The sequence below is a fragment of the Choristoneura fumiferana genome, chromosome 12, assembly GCF_025370935.1.
Source record: "Choristoneura fumiferana chromosome 12, NRCan_CFum_1, whole genome shotgun sequence".
Taxonomy (NCBI): domain Eukaryota; kingdom Metazoa; phylum Arthropoda; class Insecta; order Lepidoptera; family Tortricidae; genus Choristoneura; species Choristoneura fumiferana.
Window position 1 is genome coordinate 13,414,300 of NC_133483.1, and position 16,804 is coordinate 13,431,103.

General features: G+C 35.6%; 1 protein-coding gene across 2 annotated transcripts in view; it reads left to right on the forward strand.

Moving 5' to 3' along the window:
- LOC141433398 (uncharacterized) overlaps positions 1–16,577 on the forward strand; it is a 170,811-nt gene extending 154,234 nt beyond the window's left edge. The window contains exons 11-15 of one of the 2 annotated variants that reach the window (XM_074095420.1): positions 2,268–2,397; positions 8,897–9,063; positions 10,830–10,949; positions 11,030–11,100; positions 11,187–16,577. In XM_074095420.1, the coding sequence (XP_073951521.1) occupies positions 2,268–2,397; positions 8,897–9,063; positions 10,830–10,949; positions 11,030–11,100; positions 11,187–11,865 (1,167 nt within the window). In that variant the 3' untranslated portion in view covers positions 11,866–16,577. The remainder of the gene's footprint in view (positions 1–2,267; positions 2,398–8,896; positions 9,064–10,829; positions 10,950–11,029; positions 11,101–11,186) is intronic. The other variant, XM_074095421.1, reaches the window with a different exon arrangement.
- The last annotated feature ends 227 nt before the right edge of the window (positions 16,578–16,804 follow it).

Below are 16,804 nucleotides of genomic sequence, written 5' to 3' on the forward strand. Positions count from 1 at the left end.
CTATAACACTCTCTTCTCACTATTCACCGACGGTGCGTACCTAGTGCCTAATGTGAGCGAAGCTGTAGATAAAGGCTAGTTGTGAATGGGTAAATTATGCAAATACGACGACCATAGCGATTAATCCACACTTGTTTTTAGAGTTTCGTAGCCAAAATGGCAAAAACGGAACCCTTATAGTTTCGCCATGTCTGTCTGTTTGTCTGTCTGCCTGTCCGCGGCTTTGCTCAGGGAATATCAATGCTAGAAAGCTGTAATTTTGCACGATTATATATATAAACTACGCCGAAAAACTGGTACAATAATAAAAAAAAAATATAGAGTACCTCCCATAAACGTAAAGTCGGGGTGTTTTTTTTTTCTCAGCCAATCTTGTAGTGTGGGGTATCGTTGGGTAGGTCTTTTAAAACCATTAGGGGTTACTAACACGATTTTTCTATTCAGTGATTTGTTTGTAAAATATTCAACTTTAAAGTGCATATTTTCATTAAAATCGAGCGTCCCCCCCCAAATTTAAAACGGTGGGTGGAATTTTTTTTAAAAATTCAGGATGGTAGTGTGTGTAGCAATCGTATACAAGGAAAACTATAACGGTTAAGTGTTTTTGAGAATTATTAGTAATTTAAGATTAAATAGCAGCCTAAGGTATAAAATATACCTAAACTTGGAATATTCCTTACCAAATACGAAAGCCTTAGAAAAATATTACTTAATTTTTTCGTAATGGCTACGGAACCCTGTTCCGGGCGTGTCCGACACGCTCTTGGTCGGTTTTTATTAGAATGTGTATTCAGATTTTAAATTTACATGTATATTTGCATATCAAATTTGCAAATGTTACCGGAATTACTATTAATTAAAAACAAAAAACTGTGTGAGCAAAGATTTTGGCCAATAATATTCCAACTTTTTATCTGATTGTGACCTGTGATAGACGTAAAAGTAACGCAAGCGATAAGCGAAGCAAAAGACAAGAGTCAGAAGGACTCATAAGAAAGACTTGGGATCGCTAAAGATTGATGGATGACGCACACGAGTCTGCTAATGGTGTGATCGATAGCGAGTGTCATGTAGCCCTGACTTAGCCGATTATACGTAATTTTATCTTGACGTCGTTCAACATACCTTAGAAGTTTGCGCGGATTACGACATTAATCAACGGATCGCAAAGCTTTTGTTTTGAATCGTTACATCATGTAGTTTTTTTAGTCATTTCCTTTTTTACAAGTTTTTATAAGGTAAAAGTACGAGTGCTCGTCACTGTCCCAGTAGTTGCCATCTGAAATTGTATGATGTCATTAGCAATAGAGATGACAGCGGGGTGTCGTCTTTTGGGCATTAGCGTGTCGAGCACTGGCACATAACTTACGACGATCATTAAAAAAAAAATTGAAGATTTATTTTTGACCACGTCCTGGTATCAAATTTGGCATACTTATGTTAATCCGGTAACAATATCTGTGAAGATTCTGGTGGTCCGATCTGGATTGTTTCTGCTGGATGGTACTCTTCAACGTTTAGTGGCATAAAGTTGAAATTGGTGCGGAAATGTTGTTTGGAAGTACAATGAGCAAATTCAAATTCAAATAATTTATTCAAAAAATAGGCCGCAATGGGCACTTTTACACGTCATTTTTTAAACTACCAGCGCTTTCGGAAAGACCATCATTACCAAGAAGAATGCGCCACAAGAAACTTCAGTAAAAAGTACATTCAGTCGTGTTGCCACCATTGCATTGTATGTAGAATCAAATACTGATCAAAACGAATCCAAACACGATATATCTGCTATGGTTTTATCAAGAGTGTACTAGTGTTCTGGATATCCTGGCTGCAGCATCAGGCCGAGAATTCCATAATCTTGCGTAGTTATATAGCATACATGAGTGTTTGAAATGTTAGGTTCCAAATATGTTAGAAAGTAAAGTAAATACCCATTATGAGCTGATGATCTTGAAACGCCTGAACCGATTTTGATCAAACATGTCTAAGAACCACCGCTAAAAAACCTGCTTTCAAAGAAAAAAACCGCATTCAAATCGGTTCTTCTGTTTAAGAGCTCCGGTGCCACAGACAGACAGATACACACACAGACACACATAGCGATCAAACTTATAACACCCCTCTTTTTGCGTCGGGGATTAAAAATACGATTACTAAAATAATTAACAACTACGTGCTTTGTTTTGAATATGAACGTTATTTTAAAAGCTTTGAGATTAAAATATTGTGACCGGGAAGAAACTTGAAAATATATTTTGTTACAGGACAGCATATCAGCAGTTATAGCTAAATACTCTTCCAATGGATACATGGATATCTTAACTGAAAAGTGGTACGAAGGCTTACCCTGTTTCAAATTAAGCCCAGATTATGGAATCCAGCCAAAACCGCTTGGTAAGTTTCCAATTATGAACGTTTTTTATTTGTTTACATTAATTTTATCCAGGCTTTATTTAGGTTTGAAGGGTTTATGGTTTCGTAGACGCAAATAGTAAATAGAGAGCTTTAGGCCTAGTTGCTAGTGGTATCGTATATCACTATTTTAATGTCTGTTCGTTACATCCACACAGTCAGCTGGCTCGTCTCTGGCGGAAATTTCATTAGAATTTATCGCCACCCCACGTTAATCCGACCCCCTTTGCGGGGAGTGGGAGCCGCCAGCCGACCTAAAAGATTAAACATGGGATTTATCGTTGAAAAAAGAGCCGCTCACTCACACTGTACTTATCTCTTATTTGGATGCTCATGAAGTAGTGTTAGGAAACTAAAGTTGATGGCCCCAGGCAAATCTTGCAAGCAGGTAACTTACGAGAGCAATAATTCAGATTTTTGGCGAATACCGAACAACAAAAAACAAACTTATTTGATCTGGTGACGGAGTTGCTATTGGTAAACTTGAGGTTAACACACATGTCGATGGGTCCTACGTATAAGGGCTTAAGTGTAAAGTCCTTACTTTACAGGACGGGCTTTCAAAGTCAAAAACTGTCGTAAGTCAGAGATAGTGTATCCGAGACTTCTAAAATTTGGCACATTAGCTAATAGTACTGTCCTTCAACCACAACGAATACATTATAATAAAATATTTTTTCATTAAAATTTATTGTACATACGCCCATATACGTGAATTTCCGGGAAATAAACTTGTGTTCAAAAAGACAGTAAAAAGATCTATGTGGTACTTTGGGTCATATACGCGTTCAACTTTAAAATCTTTGGTAAAAAATACATTAACCAAGATACTTGGAGAAATTTAAAAAAAGTAATACAATCACATTACGATGTAGTATCGGGGTAGCGGCGTTTTGCTTGACGTACATAAGGACCTAAATGGCAGTTATGCCCACAGATTAAAAAAAACCGCCCCGGGATTTACCGCGTAAAAGTATCAAACGTACGTTTAGCCCTTTTATGTTAAAATTGCATCTAGTCGGCCAATGTAAACTCGAAAAATAATTAAATAACAGTGTTTTTTAATCCACTATCTATATATATATATATATATTCGATGTCAGCGCGGCGGATCAGCATCGCTTCGCTTCTCATCAATATGCCGTCAACCAAATAGCACGTAAAGGAAGAGGCTCAGCTCTTTCACTACCTTCGCTTAAGACAAGGTGGCGTTGGTTGCTCGCTGGCAAAAAACAACGATGTTTGTCGATATACTTCAGTTTGCGGGCAAGCGGCGTGATGTCGGCAATGTGCCTTTGGGTAGATCACTGGCAACCATCCCCACACCGACAACGGGGCACAAGCGAGGCGGACCACAAGCGTAACTGCTGATACATCCACGCGCTGCTTGCGGTTCACTGCCGAGGGTAACAGTGTGGAGTGTCAAACAAAGAATACTGAACGACTCCAATTAAGATGGTGTCGAGTTGATACAATTAAATGTGCTACAACTTTTAGTGAAGCAGCATGCAGCTGCTCGTAAATGGACATTATCTCGGTTGTTGGACACTGTTTCCAGTTTTGACCACTGGATCAGATGTTTGTGATTGTGACACTATTTGTAGAATATTATCAAAAGCCAAAAATCTGAGAGAAAAAGGATAATCACAACCAGCCATGAATATTTTATAGTAAAACATTTACTAAATAGGTATAATATACATACATAAATAAAAAATAAATACAAATATCAAATACGGTATTTTTTATCGAATAGTCTGAACTAATAAGAATTGAGATCTTCTTTTTTTACTATTAACAAACATACTAAGGGTCAAGTTCTAAGACGCCATCTTAGTAAATCTGAGCATCTATATAAAACTTCGGTGTGCCGATAGCAGTTGAGAACGTATTGCTTTTCTTAACTTTTCGTATTTACGAGTCCGTACATATACAACGCTATTGTATAAGTAACCGATGTGTGCCTTATATTAAAATTTATGACATGATTCGAACGCGTTGGTCGTATTTCGGTTGCCTTTTGTATTCAATGCAAGTAAAACGTAATAATACGAAGGTAGGAGGGAAGGTAGCACGTTAAATTACAGCAATGTAATTTAAGGCCGGGTGCTTATATTTTTGTTTATTACATACAAATTTCTAAGTTACAAAATTAAGTGTAGAAACATTTTTTATCTATTTCTTTACATCTCTTTTTAAACGGTTTTATTTAGCTTGTCCTGTTTATTGCTTTTTTTTTATTGGGATTGGTGTTAGAGGATATAATTTCATAGGGGGCCTAATGATGGTGTCAGAACTTACATGGTAGAACTCTTTAACCTTTACTAATAATCTTATTTGGTCAGTTATAACCAGTCATTTGCGTTATATTTATTTTTGGTGAACGTTACTTAGACCATTAGAACTGTAACAGTTATCGATACACCCTTTAAGCTTTTAGTACCTACCTAGATATCCTATAAAATCGTTTAACCTAAAAAAGTAGGTATTACATTGTAAAACAAAGCGTGGTTTTAATCTTAGCCATGCTTGTTATTTTACTTTAAATACAAATACTTATTGCAGAATGGGCGTAGTTCAATCAAACTTTTAATTAGTTCAACTAACGCATTTACGTTCCTAATTAAAAGTTCAATAAATGTAAAACCGTACATAGCGAAATAATTCGTAGAAACCTTCGCCAACTTGTCGACAAAGAGAAAGGATAAAAACTAGTGCTATTGCTTACACTAACTTTTATCCGAAGTTTTGTAGTCAAGGGAAACTCGGAAGCAAAATTAGAGGAAAACTTATTCGATTTGGAAATCGAAATGGTGGTTTTATTTTTCTTCTCAGCAAAAACATTATAAACAGTAAAAGGTAAAATAAGTAAAACTTAATTAACATAAGTATCGATATTTTTAAGATTCTGATTAAAAACGTAAAGCTACTGAACCATATCTACCTTCTGATTGGAGGAACCTTCCACGAGTTCCTTATTTATTTATTTCCGAAAAATGTTCCGTTCACGTGCGGTTTGAGAATATTTAATTTAAAAACCCAGCGGTGTCTGAATAGATTCGTATTCCAGTCAGACAGGACCACAGAACTCAATTATAACCTATTGTGGGATCTTTTTCATGTGAAAGGTCAACGTTTCCGCCAATCAATGGAAGGGTCGTGGCTTCGATTTCCGCGCGACGACAAATATTTACGATGGAAATAAAAAGGAGGAATCTTTTGTAAGAACGTCTGGGAAGGGGTCTGGGGATTAGGTTTGTTCCTTACGTTATAAACGGTCCACAGACGGGAACTGTGTTCATCTATTACTTATAAACTACGGATTCTTTCCTTCATTCCTACGTATGTAGTTTGTTTAATATTGAAAGATCAATAGATATCGTCCAGGGTACAAAAGTAGGCAATAACAGTTGTACGGTCTTTAAAGGTTTAAAGTCCTTGGACTTTAATTCATGAGCCACCATGGAACCATTTCTCAGTAAATGTCATAGTGGCATCGCATTAATTAGCAAGGAAAATCGTAATGACTTTTTCTTTGAAAAGATTCCATGGATGCTCGTGAATTAGTCCTTGACCGTACCATTGATGACTTAAGCGCTTAAATTGATTGATTCTCCTCGATGAAGCACAAAAACAGTACCTACAGTCAAGGGCAAAGATATCGACACGGCCAAAGTTGCAAAAATATGTATTTATACACGGCATAAGTACATAGAGTCGCGTATACATATTTTTGCAACTTTGGCCGTGTCGATATCTTTGCCCTTGACTGTACATTGAAAAGTTAAAATCTTTTTAGTTCTACATAAATAGACTATTTCTCTAAAAACATAACAAATCAGTGCGCAAAAATTATCTACAATTATAAAACTCCCTAAATAACTGTAAGTTGAACCTAAAACAAGTAGTGCATTTGTATATGTAGCTAACCAAATCAAATAGCCTGGAGTAAAGTGTGTACAAGCTCGGCAGACGCCAGACATTCCCAGAAATTGTTCGTATGCGTAACGTGACGAGATTTCTTATTCTGAAGTCAACGTTGCTTTTAATTCAGTTGTAGTGATTTAATTTTTAGACACGTGGGTTAGTTTATGAAAATAAAGTGAGTGTGGGTACTTGCATATTTCTTAAGAGGTTATCATCCTCAACTGTTTTGAATCGACTTATAGTCATCTACAAATTGAAAGTTAAACATGCAATAAAATAAAATATAATTAACTAGAATTGCTTGCAACACGTCGAGTACATAGGTACCTACAAATTTTCAGAAAAAAAGTAATGCTCAAGGGATCTTGTAAGAATTGATTCTTACTAAATAAATAATACCTAATCATAACTTAGAAATTTATTTTCCAAGTCCCAACATCTCATAAACAGCTAAATCGATAGTTTAAAGTTCACTACTTATTTAAGAATCGCTTACCTACTTAAAACCGCTTATTAGGGGCTACAATGTCACAGATCGGAACACAAGTGCATGATATATGCGATAATATTAGAAACAGTCTCCTTACATAAGTCAGTGCTAAAAAAATATTTTTACTATTTTTTTGACTACAGGTGATTGTCATCTTATCTATATCGAAAAATCAAACTGAAACGGATGCACAGAAAAACCAGAAAAAGAGACCACCGCTTGGAATCGAACCCAGGTGCTATACCACCACTGGACAAGAGTACAGACACAAATTTCTCCTATGCACCACATATCTCAGCTTCTTTGTTTCTTAAGCAGCGACACGCAAACACGCAAGCACGCAACACGCAAGCAGCACGGAATGCTGAGGACATCCATGTTTCAGTTTGAATTTTCGATATGAATTTCACGGGATGACCGTAAAAATAACAAATTTGGAGTTGAAATTAAAAATACAAAAAGACTCCAAAAACCAATCAGAATGTCATCTTATAAATAAATAAATAAATATCACGGGACAATTCACACCAATTGACCTAGTCCCAAAGAAGGCTTAGCATAGCTTGTGTTATGGGTACTAAGCAACGGATAAATATAATTATATAGATAGATACATACTTAAATACATAGTAAACACCCAAGGCCCGAGAACAAACATTCGTATTTTTCATACAAATATTTGCCCCGACACGGGAATCGAACCCGGGACCTCAAGCTTCGTAGTCAGGTTCTCTAACCACTAGGCCATCTGGTCGTCTTATCTACTTAAATATCCGTATCTAATTTCAATTCAATCCGATTCGAGAAAAGTACAGTACGGCCTTGCCTTTCTTTTGCTCGCCTTGGGCGGGGGCAAGGCCGTGCCCCCAAATTCTTAAAAGCGCATGTAATGTGAATTACAAGAGTTGAACTTGGTTAAATACATTCGTACCACCATAGCTAGTATAATAAAAGTTTTTATAATTTAAATTCTGGTTTTGATCCGCGTAACCTTGATCGCGTATCGAGCTTAGCTTTTTAAAATTAAGGTACGCGGATCAAAACCCGAATTTGAATCAAAAAATTAGTAATGGCCGCGATAGTCCAAAACATTATAAAAGCTTTTACAATATAGCACCATTTGGTTTTCAAATAGATTAACTACAAGCCGCGTATCTAATTTCCGGACTTATGTTTGCGATTCCGGACTTACGATTGCGTTTCCGATTGTAATTGTCACAAAAAGCTCAACCAAACGGCTTATCCGTCAAACGTACACTCACCAGCACTATCTGACACAACTAGCGTGCATAAATATCTGATACGACTCTATTTCTAGGGCCGGAAGGACGTGTCATATATTTGTGGCAGATATTAATGCTGGTGACTGTACCTCAATCCAAATTAAACAATCAATCGTGTTTAACAGTCGCTCAATTGGACATCTTACAAATTACCAATCTGATGGGTTGTGTAATGGGAGCCATACATCGCAGAGCATCGGAAACGAGTTTATTACACAGAAGGATGGTTCCAACGTTCCCCTGCTGATACGTGTACCTACATGAAAGGATATGAGCCTCGTTTGTCATCCCTAACCCGTTTGCACGACAATGCAACAATGAATACAAGGCTGATATTAAATTTAAATGTCGGTATTAGTTAAACCAAGTGATAATTTGGGCTGAACACGCTTAATAACTGCTTATTCCAACTCGTTGTGATGATAAGTTCTTGATTGTTGCTCTCGCGATTTTGTCACTAATGCTTCCAACTATTTATTTGAATAGGAAATTATTTCATATACCTATAAGAGAATAACGTTACTGAATGACTGACTCACAGACAACGCAAACCCAAATCACTGTATCGTCACGTATTTCTTTGTTTGTTTTCTTTTCTTTTGGCAATCAAACAAAAAATTACATAGATGAAGCGAAGTTCAGGTTCTGGTTTTTAGGAATTAAGGAAACCAGCACATTAACGTTGTAATGTATGTTACAGAAAATGTTAGATAAAGAAAAACAACTAAGAAGGCGTAAAAAATATTTTGTAAGTAATATTAACAATTGAATTTATTGCCAGGTGTCGCGGCTGTGGCGGGCGTGTTTATCCTGCTCGGGGTGGGAATGGTCGTCGGCTGCCTTATATTGATCCTAGAGCACCTATTCTATAAGTACACTTTGCCAGTCCTACGACACCAGCCGAAAGGCACTATATGGAGAAGCAGGAACATTATGTTTTTCAGCCAGGTATGTTTTATAGATACGGACGGAGTTTCTTCCGATACGCTCAGTTAGATCTGCTCGCGATAAAGCTGCTTGAAGACCGGTTTGCAAGGTCCGCCCGGATTGCTACCACCATCTTGCTCGCTAATCTTGCCGTGAAGCAGCAGTGCTTGCACTGTTGTGTTTCGGCGTGGAGAGTAAGACAGCCGGTGAAATTACTGGCACTTGAGGTATCCCATCTTAGGCCTCTAGGTTGGCAACGCATCTGCAATACCCTTGGTGTTGCAGATGTTTATGGGCGGTGGTGATCTCTTACCATCAGGAGACCCACTTGCTCGTTTGCCATCCAGTCAAATAAAAATAAAAATAAAAAGATGAAAAAAAAATATATTTAAAAGTTGTAGTTGTAAGTCATTTCTAAATTGTTTTTCAATATCATTAGCAAACTTATGTACCTAACGTTGATTTAATAAATAAATAAATAAAGAAATATCATGGGACACATCACACCAATTGACCTAGTCCCAAACTAAGCAAAGCTTGTTTCTACTATGGATAGATAAATACATAATTAAATATATTTAAACATCCATATATTTAAAGACCCAAGAACAAACATTCGTATTACTTATTCCGTTTTGTTATGAATTTTTCTTGCTAATTTTCGAAACAAATCAGACACAAACATCCATACAATATTTTGGCGACACATCTGAGACCCTGTTTTTACAGCTCGGAATCATGGATGTCTACCTTTCAAATTTTGTATAAATCGGAGAGATAAACTCAGGGTAACAACGGTAGATATTTAGAAATGCCCCATTTACGCATTTTATTGTTGCTTAAGTAAATTTCAAAAATACACATAATCCATGTTGTAAAATACTATCTACCAAAACTGTCCAACACAGTCTGATCCACGCATTTTTTTTTCTTTTCCAAAAATATTTTTTCATTTTTCATCGTGCTGTTTATTTAATAAACAAGTTAAAACGATGTAAATTGAAATGAAGTGAGCAGTTAATATCGCTGGTTAATAACAACCTCGTTTTTAACTTTCCTGAAAGGGAATTTTACGAAATGCTGAAAATCAAAGTGTATGGCTGCATCGCGTCGCTCGCCTGCCTCAGTTTGAGGGCTCTTTGTTTGCCCTACTCAGGCGAGAAGCCAAGTCGGCTCCAGGGCGGATTATGCCAACCGACGAGTTCACTGTGGCTTTTAACACTGAACGACTACTTGTCTTGTCTCTGCAGACAAGTCATAATCTCCTTGATTACTTTGTGTCGGCCTACCCTTTAATATTCCGATGTTGGAATTATTACCGCATAACATCCTAGGAACACAATTTGCTTTACCTCCAAGATGATATTTAGGGCGAAGGCAGACGAGCGTAATTTTTTGAGTTGTGAGTTGCATACATATTTTCGGTCGCGTAAATTCTGCTGCATTCGGTTTTATACAAAAGTCAATTTTGTGCCACACTGCGACTCAAAATAAGCTGTACCTACATATTGCATTATACCAAAATGACGCGACCAAAAATACGCTAAGTACTCAAACTCGAAAATATCCTCTCGCCTGGTTTTATCCGCAAAAGTAAATGACACTACTTTAATTATGATACAGTACAATAAAATGTTTGATAGACGATTTGCGACAAGTATTATCGCTATTTAAAGGAGCGCTTCGTAAAATAAATTATGAAGGATTTACTCACGTGTAGCGAGATATTGTATTGATAATAAATACAGTAGATATCATAAAATTAATGCAGATGTTTGGTTTTTCAGAAACTTTATCGATTTATAAATTGTGTGGAGCTGGTGTCCCCCCATCACGCGGCTCGGGAGTTGGTCAATACTATACGCCAGGGACATTTCACATCGCTTTTCCAAAAGAGTGTTAAAAGGGTAACCATATTTATTTAAAATAAATACTTGTTATACATCTGTTAAATATCAGATTATGACAGGAGGTACATTTGTTTCAGAAGGAACACGAACAGCGAAGAAGGAGAAGGAGTAAAGCACAGTTTTTTGAAATGATACAAGAAATAAGAAGGTAAGTGGCCTTAGCAATTTTTCAATTCCCGATCTCAATTAAATGACCATACGTTGATCTGATGTACGAAATCATTTTGCCAACAGAGTTCAACAGGGGCGCGATCAATCTTTGGATTCTATAAAGGAACATGTAGCCGTAGAAACATCGGAAGTTTCAGAGGAGTTAACGGAATCAAAATTCCTTTCGCCTTCACCTGAAGTTCCGTCTCGTTCACCGCGGCCGGGGCGGTCACCGCGACAGCTCCGATCGCCAAGAGGTAGGCGAAAAAGATGCAGTCTGGCTGGACTTAACGTCAGAAGATTTAGCACAGACTCAGTACTCGGATCTGACTCGGGTTCCATTTATGAGCGAACAAGTCTCAACATCGGGCGAAGGTTGAGTCGCGATGTCAGTTGCTTGACTAACTCTCCTCCAGATATCAATACGCGGTTGCGAACGCCGTCACCCATGGTAAGAAGGGCAGAAGGATCATCCACCAGATCCTATCAAGATGTTTCAGAGAAATCAGAAAGGTATTTAAACATCGATGCTCCACGATCAAGAGCCAGTGTAGAAATATTGGTGTCTGAAGAAAATGACGTGCCTCCAGCTCCACCTTATCCCAGGGTTTCACCAATCGGAGGGAGATCCGAACTGTCTCGACTATCCGAAGAAGAGCTCATAAGGCTATGGCGAAGCTCAGAACGGGAAGTTAGAGAGTCTCTGTTAGCGGCTTTACAAGAGAGGCGGGCGAACTTAGATCCGAAGCAAGATCCAGGATGAAGGAGTTTCACTTGAACTATTGGAATACATCTGGATTGCTTGTTGTCAAAGAATCTTCACTCAGATTCGGTCACTACTATGCGTGAAGGCATTGGGTATCGGAGCGGGAACGATCTAGTTAGTGCCTTTTTTCATTGTTTGATGCGGACCCATCCAGCAGGCGTTAGACAATCGGTGTTCATTTCAGTGTCTTGGTACGATTATCGCGTTCGGAGGCTGCCTTATTTTATCATTAATTGTTTCTTAACTTTGAATCCGCCTCAAACAATTTAAATACGGTACTTGGTACAGATGTTTACGTCCAGAAAATCAATTTAAGCATTTAGTAGCAAATCATAACGTTTAGAGTAAATTCTAATGAAAACAGTATTGTGGATGTAGTGTAAGGAAATATTAATATAGCTGTGACCAGATGATTCAAAGTGCTTTATTCTATAGCCTAGTGGACGGTAGATATTTTCATTTAATAAATAAAATATACAAGTTATAATATTTTAATGGCATAAGCATGTTCTAATCAAAAACTCTTCGAGTTAGAGTGTTTCATTTATTAGATTTATAATCTCTGTATAGGTATATCTTGAAAATTATTCCGGTTAAGATTTTAATCTGTAACGAGGTTTTCGTGAGTTATACACTCATGTATATTACAATTGTGCATCTCAGCGTTTCTCCTCTAATGCGTAAGAATTGAAAATGTTCCTAATTTAACCATAATATTAAGAAAACTTTATATTTATTTCAAGTTACTTCTTTTAATTCAAATGTGTGTCTAATTGATTAGTCGTAGAACCGTAATTTATAACAGGGTCTAAGTAAATCTGGTTTTAAATTGTATTTGATTATTTTACATGCAGCTATTATGCAGTACCCGCTGCTGCCACCATGCAGTGTAGGTATAAGCGTTCAGAAAGTCTGGTACAGGATTGAAATAACATAGATTATTGTTCCCCCTTATTGCCCCTCGTCGTGATTATTCGTCTCGAAAGTGAGCAACCTCATATCTCATGTAACAATTTTCAGACTACCTCAAAAGGAAAAAAGGAAGCCTTAAGATCAGTTCGGCGTCTATGTGTATGTCTGCCTGTCTGTGCAAACACCATTTTTCTCAGGAATGTGTGGAGAAATAAATTTATGGTTAATATTTAATAATATAATTTGCAATCTTTGGAGCTGTGAAATAATTCATGAATTTAAGTGATGAAAAAATACAACCATTTGAAAGTGTACTTACTTTCATGCCAAAACCGTCAGAATCAAAACCTATTATAACAGTTGCTGTTGACATAAAATTTAATAATCATATTTGGCAAAAAGTAAGGCCTCACAACAGAAGTAATGGAAAAAGACGAAAATCAGTGATCATTACGCAAACTATATAGCTTTGTTTCCGCAGACATATGTACTTTGAAAAATAAACTTACATTTTGCTTGCTTTAAAATTTGTACAGTTCACTCAGTCCTCGAGTCCGGCTAGCATTGGTTGACTTTTAATAGTCTTATGGTTTTCTTTTTGTTTGGCATGTAGATTTTCTTCAACCCTTTCCATACTTTGACTTGGTGGAAGTTTAATGTATACTATTACAACTACTTGTACTGAAATATGATGTGCCATTTAGATATAGTATCATCTAATAATTACGCTAAATTAAGAACGAGGAGATGAACATAAAACTGCCAAGTATAATTCAGTAGATAGTATATAAGAATTTCTTACACTTTCTTCCTAGACTTGCACCCTAGAGTTTAGTTTAGATTTTTCTCTCTGTGAATCCTATCAATTTTATCAATATATAATTAGCTCAGCTTTTTATACATTGTATGACATTGTGATGTATCAGATGTATGTGTGTGCCACATATACCTATTGTTAACCTAGCAACGATCACCAAAAGATTAATTAAAGAGTACTTCCCTTTCAAGTATATAATGAAAATAGCGGTCAAGATAAGCTGGAGACGTTTATTTGAAAAACTTTTATACCGAATTTTGGGGAAAATACTTACAACTGTCAAAGTCTCAAAGTTATCCACTTTAGTTCGAACGTGTTATTGTTATAACTTGATAAGTACTCGTACGTCGGTTCACAGACTGTCAGTCAGTCTGTAGACTAGAGAACGTCAGGTCTCCCCGCCCGTCCGACCGTCCATGTGTGTTCGTATAAGTATCACAGTACTTTTGATTTGCTCGTTTGTGAACAACCTTTAATTATTATTTTTTTATGGTTAATCGTACTTATATTGATTACCCACATTCCAAAGTAAAAATGCAAATATGGGCCTTTTCTATAACAACAAAAGGCATTCACAAACACATTACTTTTTTTCATAAAACGGAGTGATTGGATACGTCTTTGAATACAAAAAATATAACAAAAATGTATCAATCATGAATGGTAACGGCCTTTAAGAAAAAAAAAACCGTAAATTTTTTAGTTTTTAACAATTTAGTTAACAATGGTTGTAAAGAAAATAAAATGAATAGGCTGCTGCAATATATTTTTCTTATATTATTTTTTATATTTATTTTTCTAGTGTACCTAATCAATAAAAAAAAATCTAGTGTATCTTCTTATCGTCTGTGGAACGTTGTTGTGGACGCATCTGACGAGCTCTTCATAAAGTTGTTGTACCATCAGCCAAATAAGTGGCCTATAATTTTTTAAACAAGTTCCTATCAAATGAATCGCTAAAGTCGAACTTTCAACTTGACAACACATCTATTATGACAACCAACGATTATCAACTTTAGGGTGGTAGACCACATACCTACTTGGCTGTTGGTACATACAATTCATAATATAATATGACAAAAACTGTCAAAAATTCAACGAAAAAGATTTGTTTATCATTACGTTTTATATGCCAACGAAGTTATAGAATCACATTTCACATTTGAAAGCTTTTGAAAAGCTTAATCATAATGTGTGTGTCATTCTTAACAATGCTACAATTTTCTTGTTCTTATTGTTGATTGTAATTTTGGACCAAATTTTATTTGTAATGATTAAATTTCACAAATTCTATTGGATGTGAGTCATCTAGTGATATTTGAAGTCTTATGCATTTCTCTCTCTAATATTTAATATTACGGTCTGTACTTAGGTATGGAAATAGAAAATTACTGATTACAAAAAATATAATTAGATTGAGAGTAAAACTAAATAATGTATTTAGATAATTAAGAAATGCAATTTGAAATAATTAATGTTTCTGTCTCATTATGTTGTCGATTAATGAGTGTGTCTTTGATTAATAACCACTAAAATAAAATCCGTTTGGGTTTTATGTAAAATACATTTACTAATTACAATAAATTATCTGTCTAATTCACGTGTCAATATCTTTTATCAAAATGTCAAGGTTAGATAACGAGTTTATTTATAGGATGACTTAATACGATTTTTGTTTGTTTTGTATTTATAAGCTGTTGTACGCTTAGCAAGTATTGGATTTGAAAATCGTTTCTTTTTAAGTCACTTTTTCTGATTTCAATTGATGTAAGTGCGCAAAATGTTATTTTTACAAGTTTAGTTGAAATATTCGTCGAAAACCTAATGATACAGAGCGAATGTATGTTATTAGTCCATAAATATTTTAAAACGCCATTATTATATTTGAAGTGTATGTAACAAAGCAAACATTTGATATTTTATCTGTATAATAATGTAAATATGACCATTAAAATAAAGTTAAAAATGCATCATTGTATTAGAAAAATAAATTTAATATAAAAAGACAGTAAATACACCAATTTAAATATCCAAGCAAATTTGAATTATTCAACTTTTGGCAGAAGCAAATACCATTTTTAGGTCTTGATTTTATTTTATTTTTGTATATAGGCAAGTTCAATAAAGCTGTAAGCTGATTAAATTACAAACAGTAAATTGCTTAAATCATTAAAGCATACATCAAATGCATTTAGTGCAGCATTTAAGTAAGAAAAATGTTTAGTTTAAGATAACCCATTTTTAGGGTTCCGGAGCTAAAATGGCAAAAACGGAACCCTTATAGTTTCGCCATGTCTGTCTGTCTGTCTGTCCGTCCGTCCGCGGCTTTGCTCAGGGACTATCAATGCTAGAAAGGTGTAATTTTACACGGATATATATGTAAACTATGCCGACAAAATGGTACAACAAAAAATAAAAAATAAAAAAAAAACCTCCCAAAGACGTAGTGGGGGTGATTTTTTTTCTCATCCAACCCTATATTTTTCGATTCAGTGATTTGTTTGCGAAATATTTTAGTGCAAATTTTCATGAAAATCGAACGTCCCCCCCCTCTAAAATCTAAACCGGTGAGTGGAAAAATTTGAAAAAATTCAGGATGTAGTAAGTATATCAAACTTTCAAGGAAAACTTTAACGGCTAAGTTTGCTTGAGAATTATTAGTAGTTTAAGAGTAAATAGCAGCCTAAGGTATAAAATATACCTAAACTTGGAAGATTCCGTATAAAATACGAAATCCTTAGAAAAATATTACTTAATTTTGTCGTAATGGCTACGGAACCCTATTTTGGGCGTGTCCGACACGCTCTTGGCCGGTTTTATTATAATTTAAAGACATTGTTTTATGTTGTAAACGCATTGCTGCAGTCTTAATATTGTCAAATATAATTAAAGTCAAAACTGTGGATTGAAAAGTATATTTACTGCCTTCTTTGTGAAAACAAAGGTGATGATAGTTGCAAAATAAACTATTTGTGCCAAGGATTTGCTTTTTAATTTGTACAATTACATGCTACCAGGAAAAACTTCCTTTCAGAATTTCACAGGAACTATTTAGTACGCACTGCTACTGTAGTTAGAAAAAAATCTGTTATCAATTAAAAACAGATCTATAGTGAATTACGTCTATTAAACAACTATTAAGACTTAACTGTAGTACTAATCTCCAATAAATAATTTGTTCTTTTACTTCAATATAAGATTTTTGTT